The 15,352-nt window shown below is 43.6% G+C and overlaps 1 protein-coding gene across 2 annotated transcripts in view; it reads left to right on the top strand.

Moving 5' to 3' along the window:
* Window positions 1-15,352, top strand: part of IGSF11 (immunoglobulin superfamily member 11) — a 139,935-nt gene that overhangs the window by 18,774 nt on the left and 105,809 nt on the right. For both annotated transcript variants that reach the window (XM_064722185.1, XM_064722175.1), the window contains one exon: window positions 2,652-2,829. In XM_064722185.1, coding sequence (XP_064578255.1) covers window positions 2,652-2,829 — 178 coding nt within the window. The remainder of the gene's footprint in view (window positions 1-2,651; window positions 2,830-15,352) is intronic.

Raw genomic sequence — 15,352 nt, 5'->3', positions numbered from 1 at the left:
CCTGGACCTTATTAGACATCTTTTAGAAAGTCAGCAAAGTCTTTGCACATTTACTTCAATGTTATTAATTTACAAGGGCTACTCAATTAAGAGAGTCCACTAACTTGTAAAACTTTACTTATTTACGCTGCTTCTCGGCGAAGGATTTTCTCAGAGCGTGATGATGATAAGCTTAGGCATTACAAATCCTCTTGCTGCTTTTGTCAACAGGCAGCCTGAGAGCATTAATCAGAGAGATGCACACTTCCCAGCAGTGGCTTTGCTCCAGCTCCCTGCTGCTTCCCTGCTACAGGGTATGGCCCTGCGGGGCACCAGGTTCCCTCTGAGTCTGGAGAAGCTCTGCACATTGGCATTAGCTTTTACCAGGGCTGGAGACCCCATTTGAAAGGCAGCACGAAATTGGGACGCTTATCATGACCACTTTTTAGGCAGCAGGCAAGATGAGGCTGTGTTTGCCTCGTAAGCGAAGCACTCTCCCCAAAGTGTGCATTTTGGCTCAAGGCAATTTTCTCGCACCACGCGTGTCTCCAGTGCATGAAGCTTCATCAGGGCAGGACGTGGGGTACACTTGGGCTTCAAAGCGTGCTTCAAATCACTTTTCAGACAAGTGAAAAATTGCAGTTCAACTTACTGCTGCAGAGAAGGGAAATGGGAGTCCAGGGTGAAGAGGACTGGGAATACTGTGACCTCCAAGCCCTCCAGATCACCTTTAGGGATGTCCCAAATGCTCCTTGTTTGTCTAGGAGCCTCCAAGTCATTTCAGGCCAAGTCAGTCACGCAGCTCTGTGGTGCTCACAGAGCAAATGTGGTAGGTAAATGCTGCTGCTACTCCTGGGAGGTGCTTGTATACATTAATGGTATGAGGAACTTGGCACGATTTCTGCCTTGCCCCAGCCCAGGGTGTTATTTTTCCCTCTGTCACTGCTGCAAGTGAGATTTAACAAGGATGATTTTCTCATTCCCGATAGTTACTGAGATTTTGCTCTGGGCACTTGGTGAGTCCCCATCTCCCTGTGCAGACACTGTGGGTGCACAAAGTGTGAAGTTTGAACCCACCTGGCAGACTGGGACAAGTCCTTCCTCCATTATGGATTCATTGAGATGCTGCTGGGGAGGGTGAATCAGTCAACTAGCTGCTATGGGCAAGAAAGCCACTGTCACAGGCAGTGAGAAAAAAGGGTAGCATCCATCTGCCTCAACAGGCAGATATTAGACACATGGAGAGTTTGACACAGGTTGTGTAGCAGTGAATTATTGTACATTTTGACCCTTTGTCCAGTGTCTGCCTCTCTGGCTGCTTGGACTTCTTTCTGTGTTATTCAGAGCATTATGCTGTGTATTGACATTTGCCTTCTTTGAAAGCTGCAGGGAGAGGATTACCCACTGCTTTCCTACATGGAAAATGCCAATAATGAAATTGTATGCAGTGGGTTCTTCCTTCACTAGGAGTTGCAAGGCTTCACAAGCATGTCATAAGCGTGGTGGTAGCCTTTGCTGCCCTGAAAGGGTTTGCTTCTTGAAGCAAATTGATTTCCCCTCTGAGTCAGCATGAAAGTAAAGTTTTTCAGCTCTGACTATTCTACAGGTGCTTGTGCAAAATCTAATGGATGTGTTAATGTGCAATGCAAGGATGTTGCTAGGAAACTTGTGAGAGCTAAATGAGGAAATGCTGTTAATAGAGGCAAGTGGCAGGGCCTCAAAGTTTTCCTTTGCAATCCTGCTCATGGTTATTATTATATAAACAGGGCCAGTTGTGGCACTGTGTTGGGTCATCCTCTGGTGACAGCAGGTCTGCTTAAAAAGCAGTAAAAGTAAATTTAAAAAAGGTTTGACTCTTAGGGGTTTTTATGTTCTTCCATCCCAGAAAAGCTTTACTACACTATCTGCTTCTGTAAAGGGCAGGTAAGTGCCTTCTCTTGCGATATGCTAATGGAAACTTTGCTCTGCCTTGTTTCACGGTGCCTATTTGACACTCACTGGTGACCAATCTGAACCAGCCTGTGCAGAACTGTGTAAGCCCCAAACTGGGGAAGTGCTTTCCCAGTCAGCCTGAAAGGTTTTGTGAGCTCTAGAGCACTGAGGGAAGTGATTTTTGCCTCTACCTTTGCCTGTCTACAGTGCGCCTCCCGGAGTTTAATTCAGCTCAAAGATGATATTGAATGAGAGATTTTCTTCCCTACTTTGTGGTGTTAAAATGCCCATAGAGCCCAATGGATGCAAAGTTAGCAGTGACTGCTAATCTTTTATGTTTGGAAGAGGCCAAGAAGCTTTTGACTCAGTTTGCCTGTGGGCACACTTAAATGATCTTCCCAAATTAAGCCCTCTTGCCTTTCCCTCCTAATGGCAAATTTTTACTGTAGCAAGTGTTGCTCTTCATGCCATTACTAACCCTCGGAAACAGCACATTTTGCTTCTTCTGAAGGTTAGGGAGTGCTGGGCTTGTTCTCTTTTGGAGAAACATTGAGCTGTGTATGTTATGTACTTTCCAACTGCTGAGGAAGTTTGGGCTGGCAATCCTGGCTTCCTTCCAGCTGAAGCTGTGACATTCTGCTGCTTTAGCTTTTCTTCCAGCCTCTTCAGTTCATAATACTTCTATTCATGTCATCACTTGTTGAATTAATTTTTATCTTTTTCTTCCCTTTTTTTTTTAGAAACAGCTAAGGGAAAAAAACAAACCAACTAAAGAAAGTTACAAAACTCCAGCAGCAAAAGTCTTCTTTGGATGCAACTACTTGTTCTCTTATCAAAGAGTGAACTGCAGGTGCCAGCTGTCAGCTGGAAAGACTTTGCTGTGGTGTGGTGTGGGGATGGGAGCAAGTTGCATTCCAGGTAAGCTTTGTTTTGGAATGAGTTGACAAGGGAGTTGTTCCTAATGTGTCCTGAAGTACAAGTTGTTTATGTGGCTCATCTTGAAGAAGCCCTGATAACCTTTTAGCCCACTGCATGCCAACTGCTGGGGAAAAAAAGCCCAACCCCGGAATAATAGAAGTGAATTTAAAATGCTGTTTGGAAAAATTCTTCCTCCTTGCCTCCCTAGTTTTCAGATCCAAGGATTTTTTTTTAATCTTGAAGGCTTTGCAAAAGATTATCTGATATATTTTTTTCATCTCTTAGTGATCTAATAAAAATTAATTCCTTTCCCTAGAAACGTTGTCTCAGCTACAGCCTAAAGAATTCACAACTACAACAATACTACTACTGTGAACAAAGTTGCCTCCATTTCAATGAATCCAACTGTGTAGAATTCAAAGGGAATTATCTGTGCAACCATTTAAAAATTACTCAAATGCATTTCTATGCAGAGAAGTCATAGCATTAAAATCTCGAGTCTTTTCAGGACATGTCCCCTTTGTGCAGCTGGGAACTGCCCTTCCCTAATAGCATGAGGCTCCTATTTCTATCCCTTCACAACCACCAGGCATTAAAGATGAGAGGGTTTTTGTTGTACAGAGTTTTTATGCCTAGAAAAGCATCACTTGCCCAAGGCTGAATCTGAATCTTGTCTGTCCTGAGTGGGGATAGTTTGGGGAGAAATGCCTTTGAAACCGATGAGTTATTTGTAACACTAGAATACATTTGGTGGAGATGAATTAATGGGTAGAGTACAGCTGAGCCGGTGAAAGGTACATGATTAATTCAGTTTTGACAAGACTGTATAATTTATAGCCTGGATCACACCTTCAGTTAGGCATATCACATTCTTTATTTCTACAACTGTAGAGCCTAGGAATACCAAACCTGAGTGTCAGCCATAGTGTGCTTGGTGCTGCACACAAACAGAAGTACAGAAATAAAGGTACAGTGTGAAAGAGAAAGAGCACACCTGAATAATGTTGAGACTATTTTGGGAGGCAATCCTGCTCACCAGTGAAATATTGAACTATTGAAGCTTTCATGCTTGATGACTATTTCCATAAATGTCCCAGTTTCTGTCTTTGCAGCCATTCCTTCATGGAGGCCAGGTTTGATTCCAAGGCGAAATAAGCTGAGAGGGCAGGACAAGCATTGCAAAGACAGATGTCTAGTGATGCTGTAAATAATGTGGGGTTTGGATGCCAGGGTCACCAGAGATTTGCTTATGAGGGATGTGTGGGTTCCTGCCTTCTGATAAGCTGAAACTGTAGGACAGAATGATAGAAGAGAAAGGGAATTTGCCTGTAAAGGAAGGGGTCTATCCCATGCAGGAACAGGTTAATGTGCCTTGTTGTAGATGTGACCCAAGTGATGAGGAAAGCCAGGTAGGCTGGAGTTTTGGTTCCTGTAAGGGCAGTAGCTGCTCTTGCTGTGGGCCCATCTCTCAACATCAAACAGGGGAAGGGAAAAAGCTGGCTCAAAATGGACTCCAGCCCCCTTTACACTGTGGGGGAGGACCCCCTGCCAAGGGCTGTGAAGTGGATGTCAGTCAAAACCCCATGTTGCTATTGTGGCACTGCTGTCCTACCTGTAGGGCTTGCAAGGCTGTTGTAGGAGCTCTGCTCTGCACCTCTGGCACACCTTGGGGCTGCTGCTCACTGCAGAGCTTGTGCTCCCCTTGTTAGTGATTTCAGAAGTATCGCTGCATAAATCAATATGCAGGAAACTAACTTAGCATCTCTGCCAGGTGTCTGTTTTCCTGTAGCCTTCCCCAGTATTTCAGACTGGATTGGTAATGAGCAGAGAGCTATATTTGTGTGGAAGTGAGATGCCAGCTTCTTAAGGATTCATTTATTGGGCTGCAGGCCAAGGAATATTTTGGCCCTTGATTGCGCGTTGCTTGCTGCATTTACTTAATCAAACGGGGAAGCTTTTAAACTTTCAATCCAACAACATGAATACATTATTGTACAGTCCTCTGATTTCCTTGCTAGCAACATGTCAGTAATGAAAATGGGGCTAAGGAGGAAAGAATCAACAGTGTCATTTGTCTGAGTCGCTCTGGGATCCCGGTATGGATAAGGACTCTGCTGTTGTCTCTTTTATAACATCAAGATCCATTTTATGAGATGCCTCAGAAAAATCTGGTTTGTAGCTGTTTGATATCCTAGAGAAATCTAGCTGCTTTTTTTCTCTTTTGGGAGAGGGATTCATTCTTGGAGATGACACCTCCTAGAAATCATTATAGAAAATAGTATCCGTGGTAACTGGAGCTGATATTTCTATACGCAGAAGAAATCTGTGCCATCTTAAACTGGGAGTTCATTGGATGGGGGAGTATAAATTCAGAAAAAAAGCTGCTTTGAAGCACTAGAGAGAGGATCAGGAGGCCATGTGAGGTGCTCAAATGTAACTTTACACACCAGTAAATACAACCTTACACACAAGTGTAAGCGCAGTCCCAAATTCAGTAGTACCTACATCATCTTTCAAATGCTGGCATGTCCAGAGAAATCTTTTGGACCTTTCCTGTCCTACAGGCACTTTTAAGTTGTTCAACTATGTTTATGCAGATACTATTGTGAGAACACTTGCTTTGGTTAGCATGCCCTGTTAGCAGAATGAGCTTGCTGTCATCCTCTGCTGATTAAATGGGATTGAGCTGAAGTACTGGTGCAGGGATGTAGAGGGCTTGATCCACATTGTCACAAGAAAACAAGAAGAAGCTCAGGAAGCTGGGCTTCTTCAGCCTGGAGGAGAGGGAGGATAGGGGAACAGGCACCTGTCTGCCAATATATATGTGAAAGTCATAAAGAATATGGATGTAGACCCTTTTTACTGAGGATAATTAATGGAGAAGCGCAGAGAAGTTTTGGGGTTTGTGTCCATGAGATTTTGAAGAATTGACTGGTCAGAGCTCCAAGCAACCTAGTCTGAATTAAATTTTGACCCTACTGAAATTGTTAATTTGCTAATTATTTTTTTAAGTGAGGGGTATTTGTTTTGGTGGGTTTTTTGGGGTTTTTTGATTACTTTTGCTAAACTTAGATGACTCATAGACAACACTATTGCTTCAAAGCTTTAATGAAAAAATCTCTCAAACTTTTTCTATATTTGAGAAGCTCAAATATAGAAGCTGAACTGGAATCTCTTGACAAAAAGATGCAATGTGGGGAGAAAACAGTTTTGGTAGAATTTTGGTTGAAAAACTTGGTTCAGGTCTATGCTTACTTTCAGATGTGTCTAGGCAAAGTGAACAACCCTGGGGACGATAACTAGGACTCCTCAGCATTATTTCATATTCATCTTCCAGTTGCACCCAAGGGCCTACTGGTAATGGAGCCCCCCATAGGTTGGTCCACATGCCTTTGAAGAACAGGCAGATGAAGAAAAAAGTGAATTTTTTATTAAGGGCTTAATTTAGCTAAATTGAGTTGAATCTGTGCTACCACACTGAAAACTCCAATTGGTTTCCTAAAAGTCTGATCCTCTGTAGCCCTCTAGCTGGGCTGGAAGTGCTGTGTGTTTCCCCAGAAGAACAGGCGCTCTCTGGCTGACCAACAGGCAGCTCTTACTACTTTGTATCTTTTTGGAAGCCCCTGTTTTCAAAAAGACAAACTCAGATGAGGTAATGTGCTCCCTGCTCCTCAGATTGATACAGCAGAGGGAAATGCAGGCATGGTGTGAAAACAGAGACCTTGAAAGAAGGGACAGAGGATGCAGTAGAGAGGAGAGGCATTGGGGTGATGACAAAAGAGGTGCAGGATACCAATGTGGACATCAGCTCTACTCACTAATGATTAGATAAAGAAATGGGGACATGAGAGCTGGACAAAACAAGTATTAAAAAGGAAGAAAAAATTTCAATATATGTAAGAATTCTCCATGTGTAGTAAATCTGGATGCAGTGTGGACTTGCAGGCCAAAGAAAGAGGAGTGAAATATAAAATGTTGCTAAAAAATGTATAAACTCTGCTCCACATGAATCTTATATGGAGGAGGAAGAATATATCAGCATTATGTTCTTCCCTGCAAAGAGAAAAATGGGTTGTTTGCCAGGAAGCGTGGAAACTGATTTCAGCTGTATTATTACTCAGATTTTTTCCAGATAATAGTTTTTATTTTTTTGCATCTAATAATTAGGTTTAGGTAAATAATATTTCTTGATTAGACTATTATGATTTCAATTGTACTAACAGTAAATTCCTAGGTTTGTATATAATACTTGTTTCTTTATTGTCTGTAAGAAAGGATTTGAGTGTAACTGTGCCACCCAGCAGAATCACAGAATCATTTAGGTTGGACCTCCAAGATTATTGAGTCCATCCTTTGACTGAACAACCTTGTCAACTAAACCATGATGCAAAGTGCCATATCCAATTTTTTCTAAAACACCTCTGAAGTGGTGAGTCCACCACTTCTCTGGGCAGCCCATTCTGATGCTTGACAATTCTTTCTCCATTGCTTCTCTCTGTGAAAGGGACATCTTCCTGATGTCCAACCTGAACCTCCCTTGCCACAGCTTAAGGCTGTGTCCTCTCCTGTCGCTCCTGTCCTTGCCTGAGAGAAGAGGCTGCCCCCACCTGGCTACAGTTTCTTTCAGGGAGTTGTGGAGAGTGATAAGGTCACCCCTGCGCCGCCTTTTCTCCAGGCTAAACAACCCCAGCTCCCTCAGCCACTCCTCATAGCACTCACTCTCTAGACCCTTCCCCAGCTCTGCTGTCCTTCTCTGGGCACTCCCCAGCACCTCAATGTCCTCCTTGCAGTGAGGGGCCCAGAACTGGGCACAGCACTCAAGGTGCAGCATCACCAGTGCCAGGCACAGGGGTACAGTCACTGCCCTGGTCCTGCTGGCCACGCTGTTGCTGACACAGGCCAGGATGGCATTGGCCTTCTTGGGCACATGTTGGCTCATGTGGAGCCACTGTCAAACAGCACCCCCAGGTCCTTTTCCACCAGGCAGCTTTCCAGCTGCTCTTCCCCTGGCCTGTAGTGCTGCCGGAGGTTGCTGTGACCAATGTGCAGGACCTGGCACTTGGCCTTGTTAGCAGGTGAGTGATAGCCATGAAAAAAATAAAAACAAAACAATTAATGCAAGAAGGAATAACTTCCTTAGGCCTCCACCATAAGACATTCTCCTGCTCTTCCAACCTGTGGTATTCTGTAGGACCAAGCTCCTCTTGTGGTGTTTTCTGGAGAAGCCAGCAAGTGAGAGATACCACAGACTGCTGCCAACCATGAGTCAATTGGCTCATGGGAATGAGGGAAAATTTTCCTCTAAAGCAGGCATCAAGCAGACTTCTAACTTACTGCCTCTTCTAGTCCAGTCCTGAAGTCAGTGATGCATCTTTACTTCCTTTCTCTTAATGTGAGAGGGACACTGTTATGATTCCTGGAGACTTCATTTCTCCATGTAGCAGCTATGCTCAGTCTTGGCTGTACTGCAGCAACAGCTACAAAACCCAGAAATAGTTTTGTCGGTGTGACCTGTTCTGTCCCAGACCATTTTGCTAAAATAAGCAAAAAGAAAGGCAACTGGTGTAGTGTGTTTTGTACTGCTGAGCGAGGCACCTTGCTGAGACTGCTGCTCTCATTTCTCATACTTAACCGTTCTATGTTGAAAGCATTCATTGCCATTCACCTTTAGGAGTTTAATTTGCATAATCATTTTTTCTTGCAGGGCTTCAGAATTGGCTGATCTGGACTCTCCACTTCAAAATATCTTAACTGTGCTTTTCAATATGCACACAATGCTGTGAGCTAGAACAAAACGATCTTGTTGTGTTACCATAGAGACACCCAGGGTCTAGGAAGGGTTCCTGCTTGAAATCTTACTGTTAAAGGGACAAGGGCTGTTAAAATTTGATGAAGGGCTTAATCCTTGACCAGGCACTGGTATAAATCAGTGCCACCAGGGTGAAACGAACTGGCAGTCCCAATGCAGTGCTTTACAGACAACACCCTCCAGTCCAACTGGCCCAAAAGGGGCTGTTGTCTTGGTAGACTCAGAGAAAAAAAAATAAAAATAATAGAGGTGAGGGAGCAGGGGAAAGGTCCGGGAAATTAACTTGGAAATGTTGAATCACTTTATGCTTTTCCTTCATTTTCCCCCTTCTTGTTTTGATTTGAGTTCTAATTAAAAGGCTTTCCTTTGCACTTAGACAACTCAACTTTGCTTTTTAAGCATACATTTTTTAAGCACCACTAAATGAAGGAAGGCATGAGGGAAGGTGCAGGGCTGACAACTCTGCTCTGGAGACTGAAGTCCTGCATTCACAATTAAAGGCAAGTAGTTGGACTATAGCTGCATTCCTGTGTTGTCCTGGAGAAAAAAAGATGTGGACTGAGAGGGCACTACCTTCCATGACCCTGTAGATTTTTTAGTGTTGGTGCTGTAGTTGCCAGTTATAATGACCATTTTATGCGGTGTAGGGAGGAGAAAATGCCTTGCTATGTACATAAAGGGAAGGAAAGCTGGTTGTGAGTAGACTCAGCAAAAAACCTTCAGGCATTTTTGTTTGCTTGGGACCACAGTGTCTGGGCTGCTTATATGAGCATCAAAATGGTGCTTAAGAGTCCTACTTGCCAACTTATTTAAAAACTCTAGTGTAAAATGGAGAGAGACTCTTTACTCTGACCCATGTTAGTTAATTGATTTTGACCCTGGAGTTAAAATCCCCAAATGAGCATTAGAAAGAGCATTGGTGAACATGTCTTGAAAATTCCATTTTTGTCATTGTCTGACAGTGGTGGGAGGTGCAGATCTGCCTTATGTTATACATGAAGCTATTTTCTAAGTCTCCAACAGTGGCTGTTGATTCAGTTCCATAAGACATCCTGGCTCTTAGGTCTGGTGAGGGCAGAGTTTAATCCTTCCTGCTGTCCTTAAGTCAGCTCTGATGACTTCTTCCTCTGGCTTAAATCCTGGCTCTGATGGACTCACCTGATGGCTGTTTCATTATGTAGAGAATGGTAGGGTCTCTAGGAGAAGAGAAGTTCTGCTCTTTGTCTTTTTGCTGTGAAACAAATCGTTTCTGGCCCAGGCAAACGTGAATTATGTACACCCTGCCTTGCATAGGCATCCATGTCCTATTGTGCCAATGCAGGATGTTCAGCAGAGCTAAATTTGTGCACATCCAGGACACTATTAACTCTTCAGGTGCTCTATACTCTCAATAAATACTGTGTGACCCATGGCTAGCACTGAGCAACAGCAAGAAATGCTGTCAATAATAGCTTGGGAGCTTGCATTCCTGTCAGCAATGATTTAGAGAATGGTCTAGACTTCTTGCAGGACAGGTGAAAGGAAGATCAGCTGGCATGGGCTCAGAGCAGCTTCCCAGCAGCCTAGCAAATGCTGCAACAAGGAGAGATTTGAGTCTGAAGTGGAGCAGGGGAAATCGGAAATGTTAGCCAGCAGGCTGTGTCAAAGTGCAAGCTTAGTTTTGTTCTGATATTACTTCATTCTTATGTTGCTTCTAAACAGAAGACGACATCTACTGCCACATGGCTACTGAGATTTTGTAGGAGTCACCCTTGGGATACCATTGGCTCCCTGTGTTGAAGGATTAAGTCAGACTCAGAAGATGCTGACCATTTCTCCCATGAAAACACTGAGGAGAGGGTTGAGGTGTATTTAACAGCCATTTCAGTGTGGTGATAATAAGTACCATCATGCTTTAGAGGGGAGAAACCTTGCCCAAACTGACCTTTGGGCCAGTATCATGTATCCCCCTCATCATTGCATAGGTCACCTGTCTCATCCGTGGGTACATTGCACTGTGGATACCAAAGATCTGAGCTCTCTCTTCCATCCGTCCAAGACAGATGCTTTGCTCAGCTGCAGGGTAACAGACCCTGCTGTGGTCCCTGAGCCAAGCAACCATCTGGAACTGGAAGCAGCCCTGAAGGTGTTAGAGAGATACCTACACTGCTCTATGAGCTTGGAAAGCTGGTGTTTGCTGCATGTGGATCTTCCTGTCCTGTTCTCTCGAACTGTCCTGTATATCCCAAGGGTTTTCACCACTATGTGAGATATCTCTGGCTTTTGTGGGTAACTTTGTGGATTAAAAGTTATTTTTGCAAGTTTTGGATACAGGCACCATTAGTGATATCAAAATTAAGAGAAGTGGCCATATGTCCACTGGCACAAGGATTTGAGCCTCTTGTGTTTCTGAATTCCTTATCCATTTTCAGTCCTCATTGAAAAAGCAAGTAAGTGGCTGAAAAAACATTATGTGTGGTTACTAGTTGCTAATGAACATCAGAGAGTTAAGAAATGCAGAAAACTGCAATATCTTTTATTAGACCAGCAGATGTAATAAGGAAAAAAACAGATTAGTTTTCAAGCATGGAAGCTCTTCTTTAGGTCAATGTGCCCAAAAGCGTGTTGGTATTTTCAGCTACATCAGCTGGTCTAGTAAAAGTTATTGCTTCTCCATAGAAGTTATTGCACGTCACGTATCTTTAGACCATCACAGCCACAGCAACACTGCTACTAAACAAGATTCTCAAAGACCCATTTTGTATTGCAACTGCAGGAATACATCCACATGAGTCCTAACTTTAGTGTATTTCTTCTCAATTTTGTCATCTATTTATTTTCTGTCACAGCTGTGTGTAATAAATTTCAGCAATTCTGAGGAAAAAAAAGGAAGAGTGATTGATTTCCATTTTCTGGGCTTTATGGGGTGTACTACTTAGAAGAGTTGTCATTACCACCATTTGCTGGTGTTTAGTGGAAGATTTAATTCACCTACTGTAATGATTTGGGGAAATGTGTCGATGTACAATTTAGTAAGTTGTTATGTAAATGGCAGCATTATGAAATGCTTTTATGTGGATGCAGCATCCCCTGTTTCCTAAGAGGTGTGGCAGCGTGTGTCTGACAGGGTACAATGGACAGTTGTTAACCACAGCAAGAACAGCGTGTCCAAAGAAAGATTTAGTCAGAGCCTTGGGGACCAATTTGTTTCAAACATGTCTGCATGGGCAGGATTTGGGGGAGTGAGTAGGAGATGAAGGATTTCAAAATATTAAATTAAAAGCTTTGGTTTTGTAGACACCAGAACACTGGATGACTGGGCAGGAGAGGAGGGGAGAGAAGAGTATTTTGTAGTGGAGGAGGTTTGCTTTTACTGTGGGAACAGCCAAGGAGAACTCAGGAGATGTAAAAATATGCAGAGAATTGGTTAGATTGTTGATTATCTCAAAGTGCATTGGGATACTCCCAATGCATAGTCAGAAATTGCGTGAATGGGGTGCATAGAAATTTTTTTATTCCCCATACTAGTGTGGAGCGGGGCACCTTGCAGTGCACTGAGCAAAATCAGCATGTCACAGGTGCTACAGGCCCAGGTGAAGAAACCAGCCAGACCAGTGTGGCCATGAGGGTAGAAAGATCTAGGGGAAGCAGTGTCTCAGCCCAGCTCCTGCAGTTTTGCTATGTGGCTCCCTGCCCATGAAGTGGGGACAGCAGAGAGAGATGGCTCTTGATGTGTGGGTCAAAGTGGCCTTGGAGAAAGAAACAATGCAATGGCCTACTTGAGTGCTGAGAAATTTGAAGGTACGCCTAATCCACCCGGGTTTCCATGGACACATCCGCTCCTGCCATCTGGCATTGAAGGAGTGTGGAAATCTGCTTGTTGTTTCAGGGCTGTTTTCCCTCAGATATTGCTGTGGTCTCCCTACGTGGCTGACATGCAAGCATAGGCCATTGCTGTGCCAGGGATCAGGTTATCCTGACCAACGCATGGACAGGGCTCACCCAAAAGCCTATGCTGGCCGTGCATTGGATACACAGCACCTGCACTGGACTGCACCTGGTGCTGGACAGTGAGGGCACATCTCCCTCCTGATGCTCCTGCTTGTTCCACTATGCAGGCTTTCAAAAGCACAAACCTTTACACTTGGGACAGAATTCCTACACAACCAGTCCTGTGGCCAGTAGGAAAAAAAACCTGTGATAGATGAGTTGACAGGGTTATCACTGTTTTTTCTTCTATTTAGTGACCTCTGTTTTGTATACTCAGGTGTTCAGCAAAATAAACCCAGGGTTTTGTTTGAATTAGTTTTATTGAAAAGGTACAGACATAGTTAATTTGGTATATATTTGAAGGGCTGTCATATTTCTTCTCAGATAGGATTAAAACAGTTCAATCTGCAAACTCTATTTCGTCTGTCAAAGGGAGATAACCAATTTCACAGACTGAAGTTATTAATGATCAACTGAGTGAATTTTATCCATCTTTTTATATCTTGGAAGGACACCTCGCTGAAGCTGATTTTGATCAATTTGTAAGCAATGTCACCTTCAATAAATTCTCATCTGACAATAGATAACCCAGTAACAAGCTGGGAGACAGCAGTGGTGATGTAAGACCTGGCATCTATTGCAGCCCTTGAAACCAACTGCATCCCCACTGGATTTTTAGAGCCATGTTAAGGCAAAAGGGGGAAAAAAAGTAGCATCATCCTGGCAAAAAGCTTTCTTTTCAAATTTGACTCACAGAGATGTTTTTCATTGAGACATGAGAATTACATTACTTATCATAATTCTTTCAAAAGAAGAAGTTGGGAGTGGTTTCTTTCTTTCTTTTTTTATTTTTATTTTTTTTTTTCTATCCTTGTCCAGCCTAACATGCACAATCTTGGAAGTATCTTAGCTCTTCAGTTAAAGGATCCTTGTGTATTCTTCTGAGCAATTTAGCCTGGGATATGGCAAAGCACATCTCCTCTGTCCATGATGTACTACTCCATCGATGCCGAGGAAGAGGTATAGACACTTACTGGTGGGAAAATGGACTGCTAGAGCAGCAAATATCTGTGCTCATAGCTCTAGTGTCCAACAGGCTGGAGTGTGCTGCACTCCCTGGATAAATGGTTGGCATAAGTCTAATATTTTGTGGAGGCTCAAGGACAGCTGAAGTAGAAATTCAGAGTTCCAGGAACAGTATCTCCTCGGCCACGTCCTTTCTGTACAATCTGCAGCCTATTTTTGGAAGTGGTGATAAGGTGAAGAGGGAGCCAGAGTGAGAGGACTGACTGGTGCATCTGAAGATTATTATTCCCTGTGGCTGCTCCATCCTTCTGGAGTGTGGCCACAGATTGTTCTTGCAGTTGCTACAAGAAGCAGCTAAAGTCACTTGCTGTGTCACTGTGGTTTGTAGGTATGGTACGGTATCTCCTGCCGGTGACCAGGTCTGAAAGCTGATTAAAATGCTCCCTGATCCTAGCAGCTTGCATCAGGAGGGAGTAATTTGGCTCCATTTTGGGTAGAAATGTATTCTCTGACCACCAGGCTCTCAGTTCACATTATGCTCACTGCACTTTTTAGGAAGTACATTAATTCATTTACTGTAGAGGGTGAACTGATCTTTGCTGTTTACCTGCCAGCTGATGCACAGCAGGATTCAAGGAACAGTCCAAAGTGAGCTGGGATGGCATTTGCTAAATGCAGTGTGTCCTTATACTAAAAAACACACTTATTTCCATTAGGTCAAGACAGCTTCCAAGTCTTGGCAGATCAGGAAGGCAGTGCGGCAGTCCTAGGGAGAATATGCAATTTTTCTTGTTTTCACTTGATTTGTCTTTGCATCTTTTCTTTCTTGGAAGTGATCTGCAGGAGTAAGGACAGTGGCAGGCCACTGTGCCAAATATGCTCTGTGCTCTCTGCCCTTGAGTTTGCTGAAGGAGGTTATGTTTGGCAAGAAACATTCATGGGCCTTCATTGTAAGTGAATGTGTGGACATACTCGTTGTATTCCTCAAGGTGGTCACTGTGTGTATGCACAAGGATGGAGGTTTCCTGGAACTGCTTCTGATCATAAAATCATCATTTTCTTTTGTCCTTTTGCTTGATGAAAAATGCAGCAAGTCAACTGGAGAAAAGAGAAGCAATCTGAGAGAGTCTGAGAAAACTTCAATTCCCATATTGCCACAGAATGAGAGGAACAGCTGGGCTATGGTTCTCCCTTCGATGCTTTTCTGAAGTGTTATGCTTCAGCTGCTTGAGCCTTTGCCAAGAGCTGGCTCCTTAATGGAGCAAAACCCTCTTTAAGTCTGCCTGCCCATGGCAGGGTGGAGGGTGCTTTGCTAGAGTGCTAGAGCTGTCAGAACACCTGCCTCATCAGGTTTGATGTTGGACAACATGCAGCGTGCACCAGACCAACCTGCAAAGAGACTAAAGGGTACATCCCCTGAGTCACCATGTGATGCCTTCTCGACTTTCTGAGCCACCACTTGCTGAATGAAATCCCAGCCCATGTGGCAGTGAGCAATTTTGCTGCCTGATAAGGGTAGGTCAACCATAGCTCCTTGTAAACAGAGTTAGTAGTTTTATTTCAGAACCAAGATAACTGATAAACCTGGACTGCTGGGGTGACATTTTTACCTAGTCCTTTGATAGAAGTTTGCCAAAGCTTGATGCTGTCCAAGGCAGAGCTTAACCTAGGCTAACCAAGGCTGGTGAAATGGTAGTTAGCTTTCCACATACTGTTGTT

This window comes from Zonotrichia leucophrys, chromosome 1 (genome assembly GCF_028769735.1).
Source record: "Zonotrichia leucophrys gambelii isolate GWCS_2022_RI chromosome 1, RI_Zleu_2.0, whole genome shotgun sequence".
Classification (NCBI taxonomy): domain Eukaryota; kingdom Metazoa; phylum Chordata; class Aves; order Passeriformes; family Passerellidae; genus Zonotrichia; species Zonotrichia leucophrys.
The sequence above is the reverse complement of the archived record's forward strand: the minus strand, read 5'-3'. Positions and strand labels throughout refer to the sequence as shown.